This window comes from Macrosteles quadrilineatus, unplaced genomic scaffold (genome assembly GCF_028750875.1).
Source record: "Macrosteles quadrilineatus isolate MER2022 unplaced genomic scaffold, UCM_ALF_1.0 Scaffold_7__1_contigs__length_78375512, whole genome shotgun sequence".
Taxonomy (NCBI): Eukaryota; Metazoa; Arthropoda; class Insecta; order Hemiptera; family Cicadellidae; genus Macrosteles; species Macrosteles quadrilineatus.
Genome location: NW_026542600.1, coordinates 76,504,342 through 76,520,491, shown reverse-complemented (window position 1 = coordinate 76,520,491; position 16,150 = coordinate 76,504,342). Strand labels below are relative to the sequence as shown.

General features: G+C 36.8%; 1 protein-coding gene across 1 annotated transcript in view; it reads right to left on the bottom strand.

Annotated features, from left to right (window-relative positions):
* Nucleotides 1-5,489: 5,489 nt before the first annotated feature.
* Nucleotides 5,490-16,150, bottom strand: part of LOC128997876 (glucose dehydrogenase [FAD, quinone]-like) — a 96,471-nt gene continuing 85,810 nt past the window's right edge. The window contains exon 4 of the mRNA XM_054423653.1: nt 5,490-8,169. Coding sequence (XP_054279628.1) covers nt 6,727-8,169 — 1,443 coding nt within the window. The 3' untranslated portion in view covers nt 5,490-6,726. The remainder of the gene's footprint in view (nt 8,170-16,150) is intronic.

Sequence of the window (16,150 nt, the reverse complement as noted above, 5' to 3'; positions counted from 1 at the left end):
TGTAAAAGTTGATTTTACGTTTCTATGATAAGCTAGTCATGCGACATGTCAAATAACACTTTCTTCTCTCAATGAAAACATTTGTGCAATCGAAATTCAAAATGGTTGTACCGTTTCCAAGATATTTGTAGGTCTGAGATGTAAAAGTTGACTTTACGTTTCTATGATAAGCTAGTAATGCAACATGTCAAATAACACTTTCTTCTCTCAATGAAAACATTTGTGCAATCGAAATTCAAAATGGTTGTACCGTTTCCGAGATATTTGTAGGTCTGAGATGTAGAAGTTGACTTTACGTTTCTATGATAAGCTAGTAATGCAACATGTCAAATAACACTTTCTTCTCTCAATGAAAACATTTGTATCGAAATTCAAAATGGTTGTACCGTTTCCGAGATATTTGTAGGTCTGAGATGTAGAAGTTGACTTTACGTTTCTATGATAAGCTAGTAATGCAACATGTCAAATAACACTTTCTTCTCTCAATGAAAACATTTGTGCAATCGAAATTCAAAATGGTTGTACCGTTTCCGAGATATTTGTAGGTCTGAGATGTAGAAGTTGACTTTACGTTTCTATGATAAGCTAGTAATGCAACATGTCAAATAACACTTTCTTCTCTCAATGAAAACATTTGTGCAATCGAAATTTAAAATGGATGTACCGTTTCCGAGATATTTGTAGGTCTGAGATGTAAAAGTTGACTTTACGTTTCTATGATAAGCTAACCATGCGACGTGTCAAATAACACTTTCTTCCCTTAATGATAACATTTGTGCAATCGAAATTTAAAATGGTTGTACCGTTTCCGAGATATTTGTAGGTCTGAGATGTAGAAGTGGGCTTTACGTTTCTATGATAAGCCAACCATGCGAAATGTCAAATAACACTTTCTTCTCTCAATGAAATCATTTGTGCAATCGAAATTTAAAATGGATGTACCGTTTCCGAGATATTTGTAGGTCTGAGATGTAGAAGTGGGCTTTACGTTTCTATGATAAGCTAGTAATGCAACATGTCATACACTGCCTTTTTGTTAGAACATATAGGTCTATTCATTCATTTTAGACCTAAGATATCTTGAAAACGGTGCTTTAATTTTGAATTTAATTTCAGCGTTTGCAGGAGGTAAACGGAGGTAAAGGGAGCGAGGGGTTTCATGGCCAGCTTCTCGTAAATTAAATATACTTAAATCGACTCTTACAGATATCTTACGCCTACAGATATCTTGGAAACGGTACAACCCTTTTGCATTTAGATATCACTACCCTTTTTAGGCAGGGGAAGCAGTGTTATTTGACTAGTCACATCACTAACGTATCATAACACGTGGGATTTGATTCCTACACCTTACGCCAACAAAAAACTTGAAAAGGGTTTTACGCTTTTGAATTTAAATCGTAACACTGTTTTTATTGAGGGAAGATAGCGTTATTTAACACGTCGCATGAATAGCTTATCGTAGAAACGAAAAGTCAACTTCTACATCTCAGACCTACAAATATCTCGGAAACGGTACAACCATTTTGAATTTCGATTGCACAAATGTTTTCATTGAGAGAAGATAGTGTTATTTAACATGTCGCATGACTAGCTTATCGTAGAAACGGTGCCTCAAGTTCCGGGTTCCCGCCAAATAACCAATTGATTTCATCTAAGTGATAATGCCGCAACCCCTAGGTCCAGCCTAAACATAGACTTGGGAACAGTCTATGGCCTGAAGAAAGACGGCAAGCAATTCTGAGCTCGTGCCTAGCGTCCTAGGACAATAAAGTTCCCCATTACAACTTTCAATTCGAATGACACGTTATACCGTGACATGTCAATCGCATGACTTCATTAAAACGTTCAAGTTTACTCCTACATATTGCTGAGATATCTTGATAACTGTAAACCTTTTAATTTCCCATTGTTTTCATTGGTAAAATATAGTTTTATCTTACAATGTAATGTGACTAGCTTCACATGAAAACAATCAAGTCAACTGCGATGTCTTATACCTACAGATATGTTAATTAAGTACATTTCTTAAATGTTGATTGTATCTCGCAATGTTTTATGGGAAAATGCAGCGTAAATAGACGACGACGTGTCGTCCTATCTTACTATATCTTCGCATAAATAATTCTGAGTATGACTCCTACGTCTTGAACCTTAGGTAACTCCCAAATTTTAAACTAACTACAAAAATTTAAGTATATACACATAAAATGAATCATATAGTTAAACATAATTGTAAAAGTGTAGAAAAATATAGGGGGGAAGGGACTTATACCTGCCAAACTACCCGTTGTCCTCTTTCATCTAAATAGGCTCAATAGATCGTTGATCATTCAGTACTCCATGATGGGTCTGTCTGTAAGCTGCTGGGTTTCTTTATAGTTGATAAAATAGAAGAATTACCTTCCAACCACAGTTACAGTTGCTGTTATGGCAGCTAGTTTCGTTCCTTAGAACATCGTCAGGTCATTGTATGCAACCACATCATCAATGTATTAAAATATTGTGGTATGTCAAAAGATTCTTTAAAACACTAGAGTTTTATTTAGTCAGTGACAGTGATAAGACAGTGCTTTTATAGTTTTAACCAGTTTTATCACTTTTTATCAAATTTTAATAATTTGATCAACATGACTAGATTTACTATTGTGATTCTGACAGTGTTGGATGAGGTAATTCTTCTATTTTATCAATTATATATTCCAACCAAGGGTAACAATGAATAACATTTCTTTATAGTTTGTATGTAGTTATCATGGTCAGCAATCCTCAAATTAAAGGACTCTAGGTGTTTTATTATTTTATGGGTTGTCAGCAACAACCATCCTACCCAGTATCACCATCCCCCCCCCCTCCCAACACATCTGACCAAGCTATTTTAGCCCTGATTAGATGAAAGATTAAAATTGAATTATGTTGAATCCAGAATGTAATGATATAATCACGACAATATAAACAAATGATATTCAATATATCTTAATACCCAACATGCCTGTGATTAAATGGTTAATCTCATCAACTTATCAAAGTTTTAAAATCTCTTTACAAACTTTCTCTGTTACTTTACACTCTTACAGTAATAGCAAACTATAAAGTTGCCAATTACAACAAAATTGTCGGGAAAAAGTTGAAAATATGTTTACGCCTTGAGCGCGGAATAATGGAATAATGTAAACCAATGAAAAACACTTATGACGACCAGATGCCGGACTGGTATTCCGAGGCAATCTGTATATGATGACCTGATGACCATAAACGCCCAAACGTTCCATGATCAAACAACTGTAATTATGTATTGACAAAAACCATAATATTTGAAACACTTTGAACTATTGATTGTAATAAAGAATATGTTTTTTCCTACGGTTACCTGACAAAGTGGACTTCCTTGCACCATCGATGCCTTGCACTGATTATGGCACGCAAAGTAGCTAATTGCTGCATTTACTTACTTTTGCCGCACTCCAGTATTCCAACCAAACAACACAAAACAGTGTGTGTAAACGTGAACGCTTGAAAATAAGTTGGAATAACCTAAAAACGTGTTGTATAGTGTTTGAAAGACTAATTATTTATATGTTTTACAGTAACTGTAGGAAAAAATATAATGTGTAGCTATTTATTATTTGAAAGCAATATTATATGCTTGATAAATTGTAAATATGTTTAGAATTGTTTGTTGTGATGAGTTTCAAATACTTGTATGGTAATAGGTTATACTGTATACGGATACAGTATAAAACGCCTAACAGAATCTTTTCCGCATTCTGAGTATTTCCAGAGTTAAACTGTGGGTTACAATTAAATTGTGCTATTAGAGCATACTATTTAGTTGCAGTAGTTACTTGATTACAACTAAATGGTGGATATATTATTTTCAATACAGTACTTACAGAATAATCGTCTTCAAATCTTCTGGATTCGATTTGATTACAATAACACTACAACTAATTATTCGTATAAAATAATAAACAACCGGTCAACTCATTAGCACTGGCAGAAATGAAATGCACCTGGTCTCCCCACCGTTAATATCGTTATCTCTTGGCTTATCTTGTATATCATTCTTGCAAGGAGTTTGGTTTTGGTTTTATGTTATCAATTGATAACATTTCAGGTAAACATGCTACAACTCAGTCGATAACAATGCAAAATGTAACTGAAATTGACAAAGCAATCGATATCTACCGCGTGTTTCAAAATGAATGACCCGGCTTTAACGCTTTATAACTTTTATACTACAGTATTAAACTTACCGCTATAAAATACACATCAAACGAAAAAGCAACTCAAAGATTTTATGCCTTCCAAAGACACATTATTTAACAAAATCGATCCAGCAGAACTGTAGATTTAATTGTACCAAGTTAAAAAGTAATCTACAACGTTTTTTAGCACTAGAAATTTGGAGGTTGCTTGACGCTTTGCAAATAACTTTTAAATGGTGAGGAAATCGACCAAAGTGGAAGGTAATATTCCGAAAGAGAATAAAATTTCCTACAATGTTGGTTTACTCCATTGTCTGTGGTAATACCGTAGAACCGTAGTACAGTAGCCGCAGCTAGTCTGGGCTGGTCTAGGCCACTGGGCCAGGTCTGGGCTGGGCGGCCGCGCTAGCGCTAGGTAGGGTGGTGTAGAGGGGAGTGTTTATTGCGCATTTCCAAAAACATCTGGCCCACACGGCAAGCCGTCAGTGCAGCGGCTGAGGGTTGTGGGCTGTGGGGGTGAGTGAGCCGTAATTCTCAGGACGGCTAGTACACAAGGATCCGCGAATTGTCAAGCGAGTTCAAGTGAATGTTGAGTATTTCTAGGACGTCAATTGAAGGATATTGTTTTCAAGAAATAGAAAAATGGCTCTAGCTGAAACAGCTTTGATGTGCTATATAAGCTTCGTTTTGACGTGCTATTTATATCCACAAGGCCAAAAGTATTAAATTTATAACACTGTATTTACCAATTGGGGTTTTCCCATAGTATCACCCTGTCAGACAGCAGATATTGGCTGATTTCATTCTACTTACTATTCTATAATGTAGCATATTCTCTATCCTAATGCATATTTTGTTATACATTTATTCGTAATTGATTTCAACACTCAACACTAACCAACGTTGTTTGCAAATCAAAGTGATTCAAAAATATTAACACTTTTGCGGTGGACTGGTCATTGGGGGGAATTTAGTGACGATTTTATGACTCATTACATAATATATAAATTATCATTACAGTTCAGAGTTTGCAAACAAAAACGTACACAAACCTAAGGGCAGAGTTCGACACCAATCATAGAATGTACAGATTGAAGAGTCTTTTTCTCCTCCTCCCCCGGCCAACTGCCCAATATTCGATTTTGTCGGAGTTTGTATGTGACTATTAGCTATGTTTTCAACAATACTTGTAACTGCTATGAGCTAGTAAGAAAACATGAGCATAGGAGATAGAATTGAACAGAATCATGATTTTTATACTTCAGTATATATTTACAGGTTTTGATTGGAACACGAATCGTTTGACATAAATTGTTCGTTAGATGTTATGACGTTTATCTAAAACTAGTTTCTGTAGATCTAACAACATCTTTACATGAATAAAAAGTTACAAGCATAATAGTAATGAACAAAATATAAACATGATAATAGTAAAGAACAAACTAAGAACATTATTAAAGTAAAACATACTAAACGAACTAATCTCTAATTTATCAGGAAACTGACAATGCATTAACTTGAACTAAATACTAGAATACTAAAAATATTTGTATCTGTGTTCATGACACATAGGTTTAAAATTCAAAACACAACAAATCGGTTATACACTCGTCATAATAACACAACTGTAATATACATACATCTAGCGATGCGTGTTTAATTTTTGCACTAACAAAGAAGTGTTTTAAAGGCATTCTATGCGATTTCAAAAAATAAACTGTCATCAATTGGCAATGTTGGTGGTTGATTTTTTGTAAAGCAAAAGATGTATAGCTACAAGTATTTACAATTAGTTTGTATCCGTTTGAAGATTTTTTGGTATTAATAAATACCAAAAATATTAAATAACTTAAACAAAAAGCTCAATCAAAATACTCAATTACTTTTATATTTACCAATTAGTTTATGATTTCATATGATCAGCAATACAAAACACTCAAGTAAATATATATATACAACACACTTTTATTGTATATATATACAATAAAAGGACTACAACACTATATTATGAAAACTGTTGTCGATTCAAATAGAATATTGTTATACAATTATTTAAATCTAACGGGGAGGATTGGTATCTGATATAATCCTGAATAAATTGCTGAAATATTAATTACATAAAGTTAAACAAAAAGACTGAAAAGTCAGAATAACAAATTATATTTGATATTAATAATAAATAAATAAACTTAAATATATTAAAGCCATCTGACCAGAGGTCTAATAACGTATTGTTGAGTTCTCTGGTTTAATCACTGTAACCAGATTTTACAAACTGTTTAAAAACCTTCAGTTATAGTTTCAATATTTTAGATTGAAAAAATAATATATACAAAAACCAAAACACCCAAAATGTTTTAAAGCTCTTAGCACATACCCATACGACATTTATATAAAACAACGTTTTAAATGACACACCACAATTCTTAACTGAATAGTGAATCAGTTTGTTCACTTAGGCTTTGTTCCAAATATATGTACATTTGATACACGGTATGTTACAATGTATTAAGCACCGTCACCACTTGGTCCACAGCTGTTTGCCGATCCACCTGCTCTTGATGAGGTCCGACCCCTTCTCCGCGATCATGATGGTCGGGGCGTTGGTGTTCCCTGAGGTGACCGAAGGCATCACGGAAGCGTCTATCACCCTCAGGCGATCCACGCCGTGCACCCTGAGCTCCGGGTCGACCACAGCCCCGGGGTCTCCCGGAGGACCCATGCGACAGCTTCCAGCCTGATGGTTCTCCGGGCCCGTGTTTCTTCTGATGGCGCATTCCCAGTAGGCGTCACAGCCGAACGAGATGTTTTCACACCCCATTGCCGGAGTTCTATCTAGCCGGAACCCGTACTTCTGCAGGGCCCTGGTCTCGGACAGCCGTATACCGAACTTGATTCCTTCGATGAGAGTAGCGACGTCAGCGGGGTTTGTGAGATATTTGCCGAAGATCATCGGAGGCGACAGCGGGTTGTTGTCTCTGAGGCGGAGATATCCGCGGCTCTTGGGATGGAGGACAGCGGGGATGATGTTGACCTCTCGTTGTGGAGGGGGTCCCGTGGCGTTGGCGTCTCCCGTCCTCTCGCCGACCTGACCAGTGCGAGCGCAGTTGGCGAGAAAACCGCCAAAGAAGAACTGTAGATCTGGGTGATCTTCGGATGGATCCGCATACTTGGAGTTGACGAAACCGGTCACCTCAGACAGCCCCGTGCCGGACATCAGCCCGTCCCTGAAGAGAAGGTACTCCATGGCAGTGGCCCAGTTGAGGGGAGTCGTCGAGGTGTCGTTGATAAAGAATCTGAGGAAGAAAGCGACGTGGTTGTGCAGGTTTCTACCCACTCCGGGGAGATGGTGGATCACTGGGACACCCACCTGGGTAAGGTCGTCCTGTGGTCCGATACCTGACAAGAGAAGAATCTGTGGTGAATTGACAGCACCTCCACTCACCACGACTTCATTCTTAGCGAGAATCTTCTCTCTCCTTCCATCGCCTCTAACGACCTCCACTCCGTACGCCATCTTCTTGATGGGATCAACCAAGACCTTGGCGACAGTGGTGTTCAAGAGGATGTGCAGGTTAGGTCTGTCCTTGACTGGTCTCAAGAACGCTCGTGACGTGCTGTATCTGGACCCGTTCTTGCTAGTAGTCTGTGCAATTGCGAACCCCGTGTGTTGGGCACCATTCACATCGCGGACGGGGTATCCCACCTCGATGGCCGCCTGGAGGATAGCGTGCGACAGTGGCGGATGGTAGGGGAACTGAGTGACGGGGAGATATCCTCCGACACCGTGGAAGCCAGGGTCCATGATATCAGCCTGCAGGTTGTCTTCAGATTTCAGGAAGTACGGCAGAACGTCTTGGTAGCTCCAGCCAGAATTGCCGAGCTTAGCCCAGTCGTCGTAGTCCTTCCTGGACCCCCTCATGTACATCATGCCGTTCAGGACACTCGTCCCGCCTATCACCTGCAACCAAACAGTCAGATCACACACCTTAAAATCTTCGTGTCGATATTAGATTTTTGTGTTCGATTCCAAAGTATCTTCTGCACCGGTCAGGCTTTGCCATAATAGACTATATACTGTATAAAAGATTAATCGTTCTTCGTATTAGCCGATTAGCCCTTCATGTTTAGGGACTCAGGTCTCGATTCTAGAAAATTGTTTGTTTTAGAGTTAAAAATATCGAATTATGTGTTTTGTAGAGATTCCTAAATAATTAGTTTTGAGGGTTTATTTCGTGAACAGGACTCCTCTTAGAGTTTTTAGCAGCTTTGAAGTTTGTTGTGTCAATAAAGAGCACACTCTGAAGCTGTGCAAGTTCCAAAATGAGCATAATAGCCTTCAAAGCTGCCATGTTAATCTTGTAGAATAATTACATTGGAATTGGCTGAGTTAATTTGTTTGTTTTAATTTAAAGTATTTTTACTTTCACATGTGCTTTTAAATTAGGTATTTTTTTTATTAATGTCTTAGCACACTGGCATTAGGGTATTCAATAATATGATTAAATCAAGCTTACAAGCTTCAGAAAGGGGGGTTTAAGGGATTTACTGACATTCGTGTTATTTTATTTTGAAGTGTGTCAGAGTGTATTAAATTAGTGGACGAGTTTTCAGCATCTGGTATAATAGTGATGAGGCATACTTTTCAAAATTACTCATTAATAGGCCTATGTCGAATATTTACAGGCGGTTCAAATATAAAACCGAAGAGTTTGGGAGATCAATGTTTGGTGGGATTCCTTTATTGGTGTTTGGTGATTTTAAACAATCAAGAGTATTATACATCGATGATCATTGTACTCTACCACATTCTTGATGATCGGCATATGATTCCAATTGCAAAACTATCGGTTACATCTAATCTTGGTAATATAACCATTTTATTTGCCGGCACTTAAGTAGATTACATTATCGTCAACTTTCCTTTAGCGTTCCCTCCTAAAGTTCATTCTGCTGAGTGTGATAATTATTTTTGAAATATCTCGGTTATCATCGATTAGGCGTACTGAAAATGCATGACGTGATATGGTCACAGCGGATTCCCCAGTTAGGGGAGGTCAGTTTGGTAACATTCAGGGAAATCGGGAATGAGAAAATCCCTATTCTTCTTACCAACCGCAACAGTGATTTTGAGGCACGTCATTGCTCATTACTTAGTTCAATGCTTTAGATCTTGCTACTTCGTTGGTTTCAGTATCTTTCCATTTATATTAAGTGGGTATTAATAACTTTGGTTAAGTTGTCACCAGTTTATTTGATTCAAATCGTCGTAGTTGATGCGAACCATCGACGGATTATGCTGGTATAAATTACCCATTTCTGTTGAATACACGAACTTATTTACCAAATAAAACTAATTGAATGACTTATTGAGAGCTAAACACAATATAAAACTGCAACTATTACGACCCATCAACTTGGCTAGTGACAAAAATAAGGCAGAAATTTAAGATACTAGCGGACTATGTGACTGGCTCACACAACTATGTTATTTTTTTATAAAAAGATCGCAACAGCTGGTCCATATAGATGGGATTACTACCTCAGTATCCAATAGTCAATGCTAAGAGTCTTCATCACCCCATAAAAAACGCTAAAAACATGTCTTGGTATTCCCCTGTTTCGGAAGCTATTTTCAAATATCAAAACTAAAATCATTTTGTATCAGTTAAAGCGGTTATAGTAGTATATGTTTTCTGTGGTTAAAGGCTAGTTCTACAGCTCTGGTACCTTATATATTGGTTAAACGCAATTTTAGTATTATAAAAAAAAATCTTAAAAGTACGGGAAATTCAACTACTTTGCAACGTCGGTGAGAATTTTCTGCGAACGATTTTAACATTTTGAGGTATGTTGGCCCTGATGTACCTACCTATCCAACTAAAAGATTTCCACGTTCCAAGACAATCGGTTGAAAAATAGCGACACAAACAGGGACATACAAAAGCATCTTTTGCCTGATCTTTTGCCCATCGGCTGACGGAGCCCATTTCACTACTACCCATCTCCAAAACTTGGCCGAGTCTGCAGATGGCGCGGCGGCGGACAGACGGGCCCGCGTCTTCAAGTCTCGCCTGTCTCTCGTTTTTCTTAAATCTTAGATTTTTCTTAAATCTTAATTTCGTATTAACTATAGGAACGCCAGCAGTGGAGGGCAACGGTGATGGTTTCGACCAATGAGAGAGCAGAGTTGCGGGCGGCATATTTTGTCCAGGCACCGGTGGCGCCTTCATAGGACAGACATGAGGCCCGACGTTTCCATCAACCCCCGCACTGCGTTCAACTATCGGATGAGTACAATCGATTGTTCTACGTTCGATTCTACCGTACGTCCCCACCATCACTACACTGCATTCGAATTTTAGATGAGTTTATCGTTTATCGATAGGTGTTCGAGTAAGTTCCTGACGAAACATCGTCTTTTTACGTTTTAATTTTCCAAAGGTTCTCTCCAAAACTGTGCACTTAATTCAACTATTGGATTACTATCGGTTGTTGCATCGAATTAATTCCCACCAAACCCTGCTATGCTTCGTTTATAAGATAAATAACCGTTAGTGTGATTCATAACGTTTATGATAGATCTCATTAAACACGGCCATTCATTTGTTGTCCCCAATAATAACAAAATGTCGACGTTTAAGGTTAACAAGATCAGGGGTTTAAGGGGGGGGGGGGGGCAGTTAAAAAAACACACGAACTGTAAAAAATGACTCTGGTGTAGAAACACCTACACAAAATTGTTCAACATACAGTATCTTGCCGGAAATGCTGCATGTTCAGTGCAACTCTGTAGTCTGCAATGCATGTTTAGGCCTACATGTGTATTGCAATATTTATAAATAAATGACTTGTTATGGTATAAGTCCAATGGATACAACCAATCCCAAATTCTGGCATTTAAAGCCGCGTTTACACCAAAGTCTTCCACTAGCTGCGGAAACTAGTTGCTTTTTCAAAAAAATACAGCAAATTTATCTGTCGTCCACTAGTGGAGGGACAAGTCGTCCACTAAATTTTGGATTCACGTGGAGAGTCGAGCAAACAAAGTTTACAACAAAAACAAGTTTTCTCTAGTTGCTCTAAATTAGTGAGGAGCATCTTTTGGTTTTCAACAAAAAATCTTCCACTAGTTTTTAAAATTTGTGCAGAGCAACAGTCGTTTAGGTTGTAAACGTTTTGTTGTCAACTTGGGTTTAAACGTGGTTTTACAATGCAAAAATGTACAATATACAAGACGTGATACCATACTAATACATTATTTAAGAGTTGTCATTATGTAAGTTGTCTTTTAGAGTGTATTTCAAATACATGCACAACAGTCTTATCGGGAGTTTGCGGGAGCTAGCAGCAACTTCCGGTCAGGGCGGCGCCGTCTAAAAGATCTGGGACCGTTGTATTCTAAATATCAGTGCATGGATAATAACTATGTATATTCCCTGAAAATTTAGAAAGACTTGTATACTACATAGGGTGGTTGTGAGCTATCTGGTAATAATGTATAGGCCTTCTCTAAATCTAAAATATTACTATAATCAAACTTAGGTAATCAGAAAAAATCTTTTAAGTGAGGGTTCTTTAACTCAATAAGATAATTTTTTTAAGTGATTTCAAAATTTTGTATGGTTATCAACCTAAATGTTATGTATTTACCATGTAAGTCCACAGCGTTGGTCTACTGTCGCAATGCATTGCCCTGCTACTCCTCTACAGTAGGTACTGATAGATTTATGGATCACTCACAGGTTGTAGTGACAGAGTTCTCACCGTCTTAAGCCTATATATTTCCTTCATCTCGTCATTTCAACGACTTGGCCATTTACAGTGATCTAATTGTGATAATGGCGGGCAAATGGAGATATTAAACAAGCAACTCAAATAGTACGCAACAAAATCCGATAATAGTAGCAGGAGATATGAACATAGGAACGTTATTTTATTTCCATTCTTATAGCTAGAAAGGGTGGGACTCAGCTGTCTTACAATACAATTAATTATGACCAAGCGTGCTTATAATATCGGTTGCCTTGTTTTTATTCTAAAGACGGTGACACACTATCGATCTTTTCCCCGAACCGAGCAGGGAGAAGGGAGGTCGAAGGGAGGATGTTCGATAGTGTGTCACGGGTCCGTACACCGATCCAGACGGCGAACCAGATATCAGGCCGAGCAGGGAGACGAGCGCTCTGGAGGCGGTTTTTTGGCGAAAGATCAAAGAAAAGATCGGTCCGATGTACGGAGTGATGTACGATAGTGTGTCACGGTATATTATTGCCCCGTACGCCGTCGCGAGCGCCGCACCGAGCGGCTGCCTAACGTTGAGTTATAATTTAATATGGCAATTAGACCCTTTAATTGGTAAAATAAATAAATGTTGGGTAATATGTTCCCGTTATATATTATGATCATTTAAGATGTAATGTTGTGGTTTGTTTGGTCAAGGTTGAAAATGTAGAAACCGTTAAATAAATTATATCAATAATATTAAAGTGAATTAAGTAATTGATGTTGTTTTACATTTTTTCAAAATTAATATAAACATTAATATTATTAAAAAATGATCATTCTGTAACGTTATTTCAATGAATAAAACCAATAAAAATCAATACATATAACTAAGCATCCTTACTAGAATATTTTATTTTTGCGACAAGTTTTCAAAAAGTGACCTTTAACGCGCTCTCACTCGCACACACTCTCCATCTCTCTCTAAACTCCCTTTTGCCGCGCTCGGTAGAATTCGTCTGGTCTTGGTCTTGTTCGGGGAAATGTTCGGAGTGAAATTTTGCTGTTATTTATCTCCCTTCTCCCTGCTTGGTTCGGGGTCTTGATCGGGGAAAAGATCGATAGTGTGTCACCCCCTGTTGCTGGTTCAATGTTCTTGCCTCACATTTCACAGTTTCTAGGTCTTGATAGAGGATCGCGCTATGATCATATAGCTAAAACAAACCCACTAGGGACATTATCATATTAATATATTTATAAGGGGCTATAAACAAGAATCCTAATATAAACATTTTTATTGTTATCTTCAATAATAGTCCATTATTACCTTTGTTACTAACCTACTCATTACCTTTAATGTTGCAATAAAAATTTTATCACTTCAACTAACTGGCAGAACGATAAAAAGTACATAACCAATTAAATTAAACTTATTTGGTACATTTATTACTTAAGGCATTAAGTTCTGATACTTAAACGACAAATTGAAGCAATCATATCCACATGTATACGACAACACATAAATAAAGTTATTAACGAGTTAGTTTATTAATTAGGCCTACATTATTTAAAATTATAAACTACGCACAATATCTTTAGTTTTATTGTACTCTCAGTACTAAATACCGTAATCCTTGGCGACGGCGCCTGGCAGGCTTGTGGCGGAAGTCATTTCTGGGAAACTTCGATTATAACAAAAACATTAATCCTACATCCGGTGCGATAAGGTTCATTTTGACATGATACAACTAGTCTTTGTTTGAAGTTCAGTTGGTGATGGTGGTTGTTCAAAGATTATTGAGGACATTTTTTTTACCATTGTGATGGAAAATGTCCGCAATAAACCTTTGAACAACATAGTGCTGGTTCCTTCACATACCGTTCCCACTACTTTGGACATTATGGTTTGAATCTTAGTTATGAGAAATTGACGTTGTGTTAAATTACTTCTTGATTATTATTTTACGTATTGATTACTATTGCAGGAGTATAAAAATTACGCCCTCTAACACATTCGATACATTTGCACTCACTGGCAACAATTACAAGACGGTAAACTGATGTAAATCTTACAACGGGAATTACCCAAGATACACAGATCATCATCAGACCCATTCAGATACATCTTAGCGAATCTCCCATAATAGGGAATAACTATTATCGTAGGTCTCGTGGGACGATGCCTGCCTTGATGCCCCCGGAGGCCAAAACACAATCCGTTCAAATTTATATATTCCGTTAGCGAGTAAAAATCATCCGAGTTGAAATTTGATGCAAACTTGTAAAAACGTTACGTTTATTCGAACGAGTTCGCGGATCAGCATGGTCGGTCTTTGGAAAACGGGGTTTGATGGGGGAAGTGGGGGGTTTTCCCATTTTTGAGCTCAAATCATAAAATTTAACAATTTATCTCCAAACCATTTAATAGAGTTTAAAAACTAAATAATTGTTATTACTGAAGCGCTGTTCTATGATGGTTAAGGAGATAAATTTGAACAACCCTAAAATAAAATTCCTTATTTTCAAAATCAATTTTCTTGTTATTTTATGATGAATAAGTAAACTGTTGTTTGCTTGTGTATGGGTATTATTTTAATCAAATTTGGCAATTTTATTTATTTCATACTAAGTTTTTATTTTTATGTACATACTTAGAAAGTTAAATAACCACTCAGCAAAATGTTGCAGCAAAGATGGAAAGTTAAATCACGGATAAGCGTAGGAAAAATTATTTTAATTCTTTAATTTATTTATAATTAATTCAAGTATAGTGTTTATTTTTTTTGCCAATGGTTAAAATCATATTTATATTGAACAGATGTAAACCAACCCAGGAGTAACAGAGACTGAAAAAAAACTTTCTTCTAAACACTGTTTTTAAAACGTTGATTTTAATAAATCCTACATTAACTTACCCTTTATAATCCAATGGTTACTGTTCGTTTTTTAAATACAGCCGTGAAATAATACGGAATATAGCATTGAATATTAATCATTTTGTAAAAAAGTAGTAATATTTATGGCCTAAAAAGCAAAAGGTATTATAGATATATATTTTAGATAATAAGCATAATATGCTACAGCCTTGGACTATTCTGTGGTGGCGAAGCCTTCAAAAGACGATACGCAAGCCATATCACAGACCTGTATTGCTGAAGTGCAAGGCGCTTCGAATTATCAGAGTTTCTTGTCTTTATGCTGTATTTATCCAACCAACCACTTACAGTATCGTTTTTGATTTTTAAATTATAAACTGAGCTTAATACAGGGTGTTACCAAATGGTATGTTTTATCATCGGATGTAAACATTCACGTTTCGTTTAATTATGCCCAAAACATTTAGTCACATGTTGGTTAGGGAACAAATGTTAAAAAAATAAATTCCCCCCAAACCTAACTTCAGATTGCACCGGTACATGATAAGTACTGTCGTCAATACAATAATGAAAAACACATGTACAATTCTAAAATATTTGAGATATATCTTCTAATATATAAAATTCTCGTGTCACAGTGTTTGTCTGCAAACTCCTCCGGAACGACTTCACCGATCGTTATGAAATTTGGTGTGTAAATTCTGTAGGTATGCGAATCGGACGTAAACTATTGCCCGTTTCGAAATTCTTAAAAGGGCTCCGCCCCAGTGGCTCTGGAGTTTCCCATGTTAACCTTATGAGAAATGGAATTAATGAATCTTAACAGCTGTTTCAATTAAACAAGTTGGTTCTGTTCTATGATGTTCAATAGCATTAAAGTTACAAGGATTACCAACAGGGTGCAGCACTATTATTTCTTTTACATTTATGACAACGCGATGCGAACGAGATCATCTTGAAAATTAAACGTAACGGTACTTTCTTTCCATCGGTCTGTCTTAGGGGAAACCTATAACTTAGTCGATACGAAGTTCGCCGGGTCAGCTAGTATATATATATATATATATATATATATAATTATTAGAGATATATATATATATATCAATAAACCAATTGTTTTGTCGCGCTTTATTATTATAATACGATTAGGCTTAAATTTTAACCTGAATTAGAATTTGCGTTTTAAAATTATTTGTGTTGAGGTTCACAATGTATTATTTTTATAATTCTAAACTAAATATAGTTTAGTAAATAATGACACATATTACATACTTTAACAGACTCTGCCGTCGGTTTTTATTCTTGGCTATTGGGCCTCGACGGAGGCAAAGCCGATCCAAA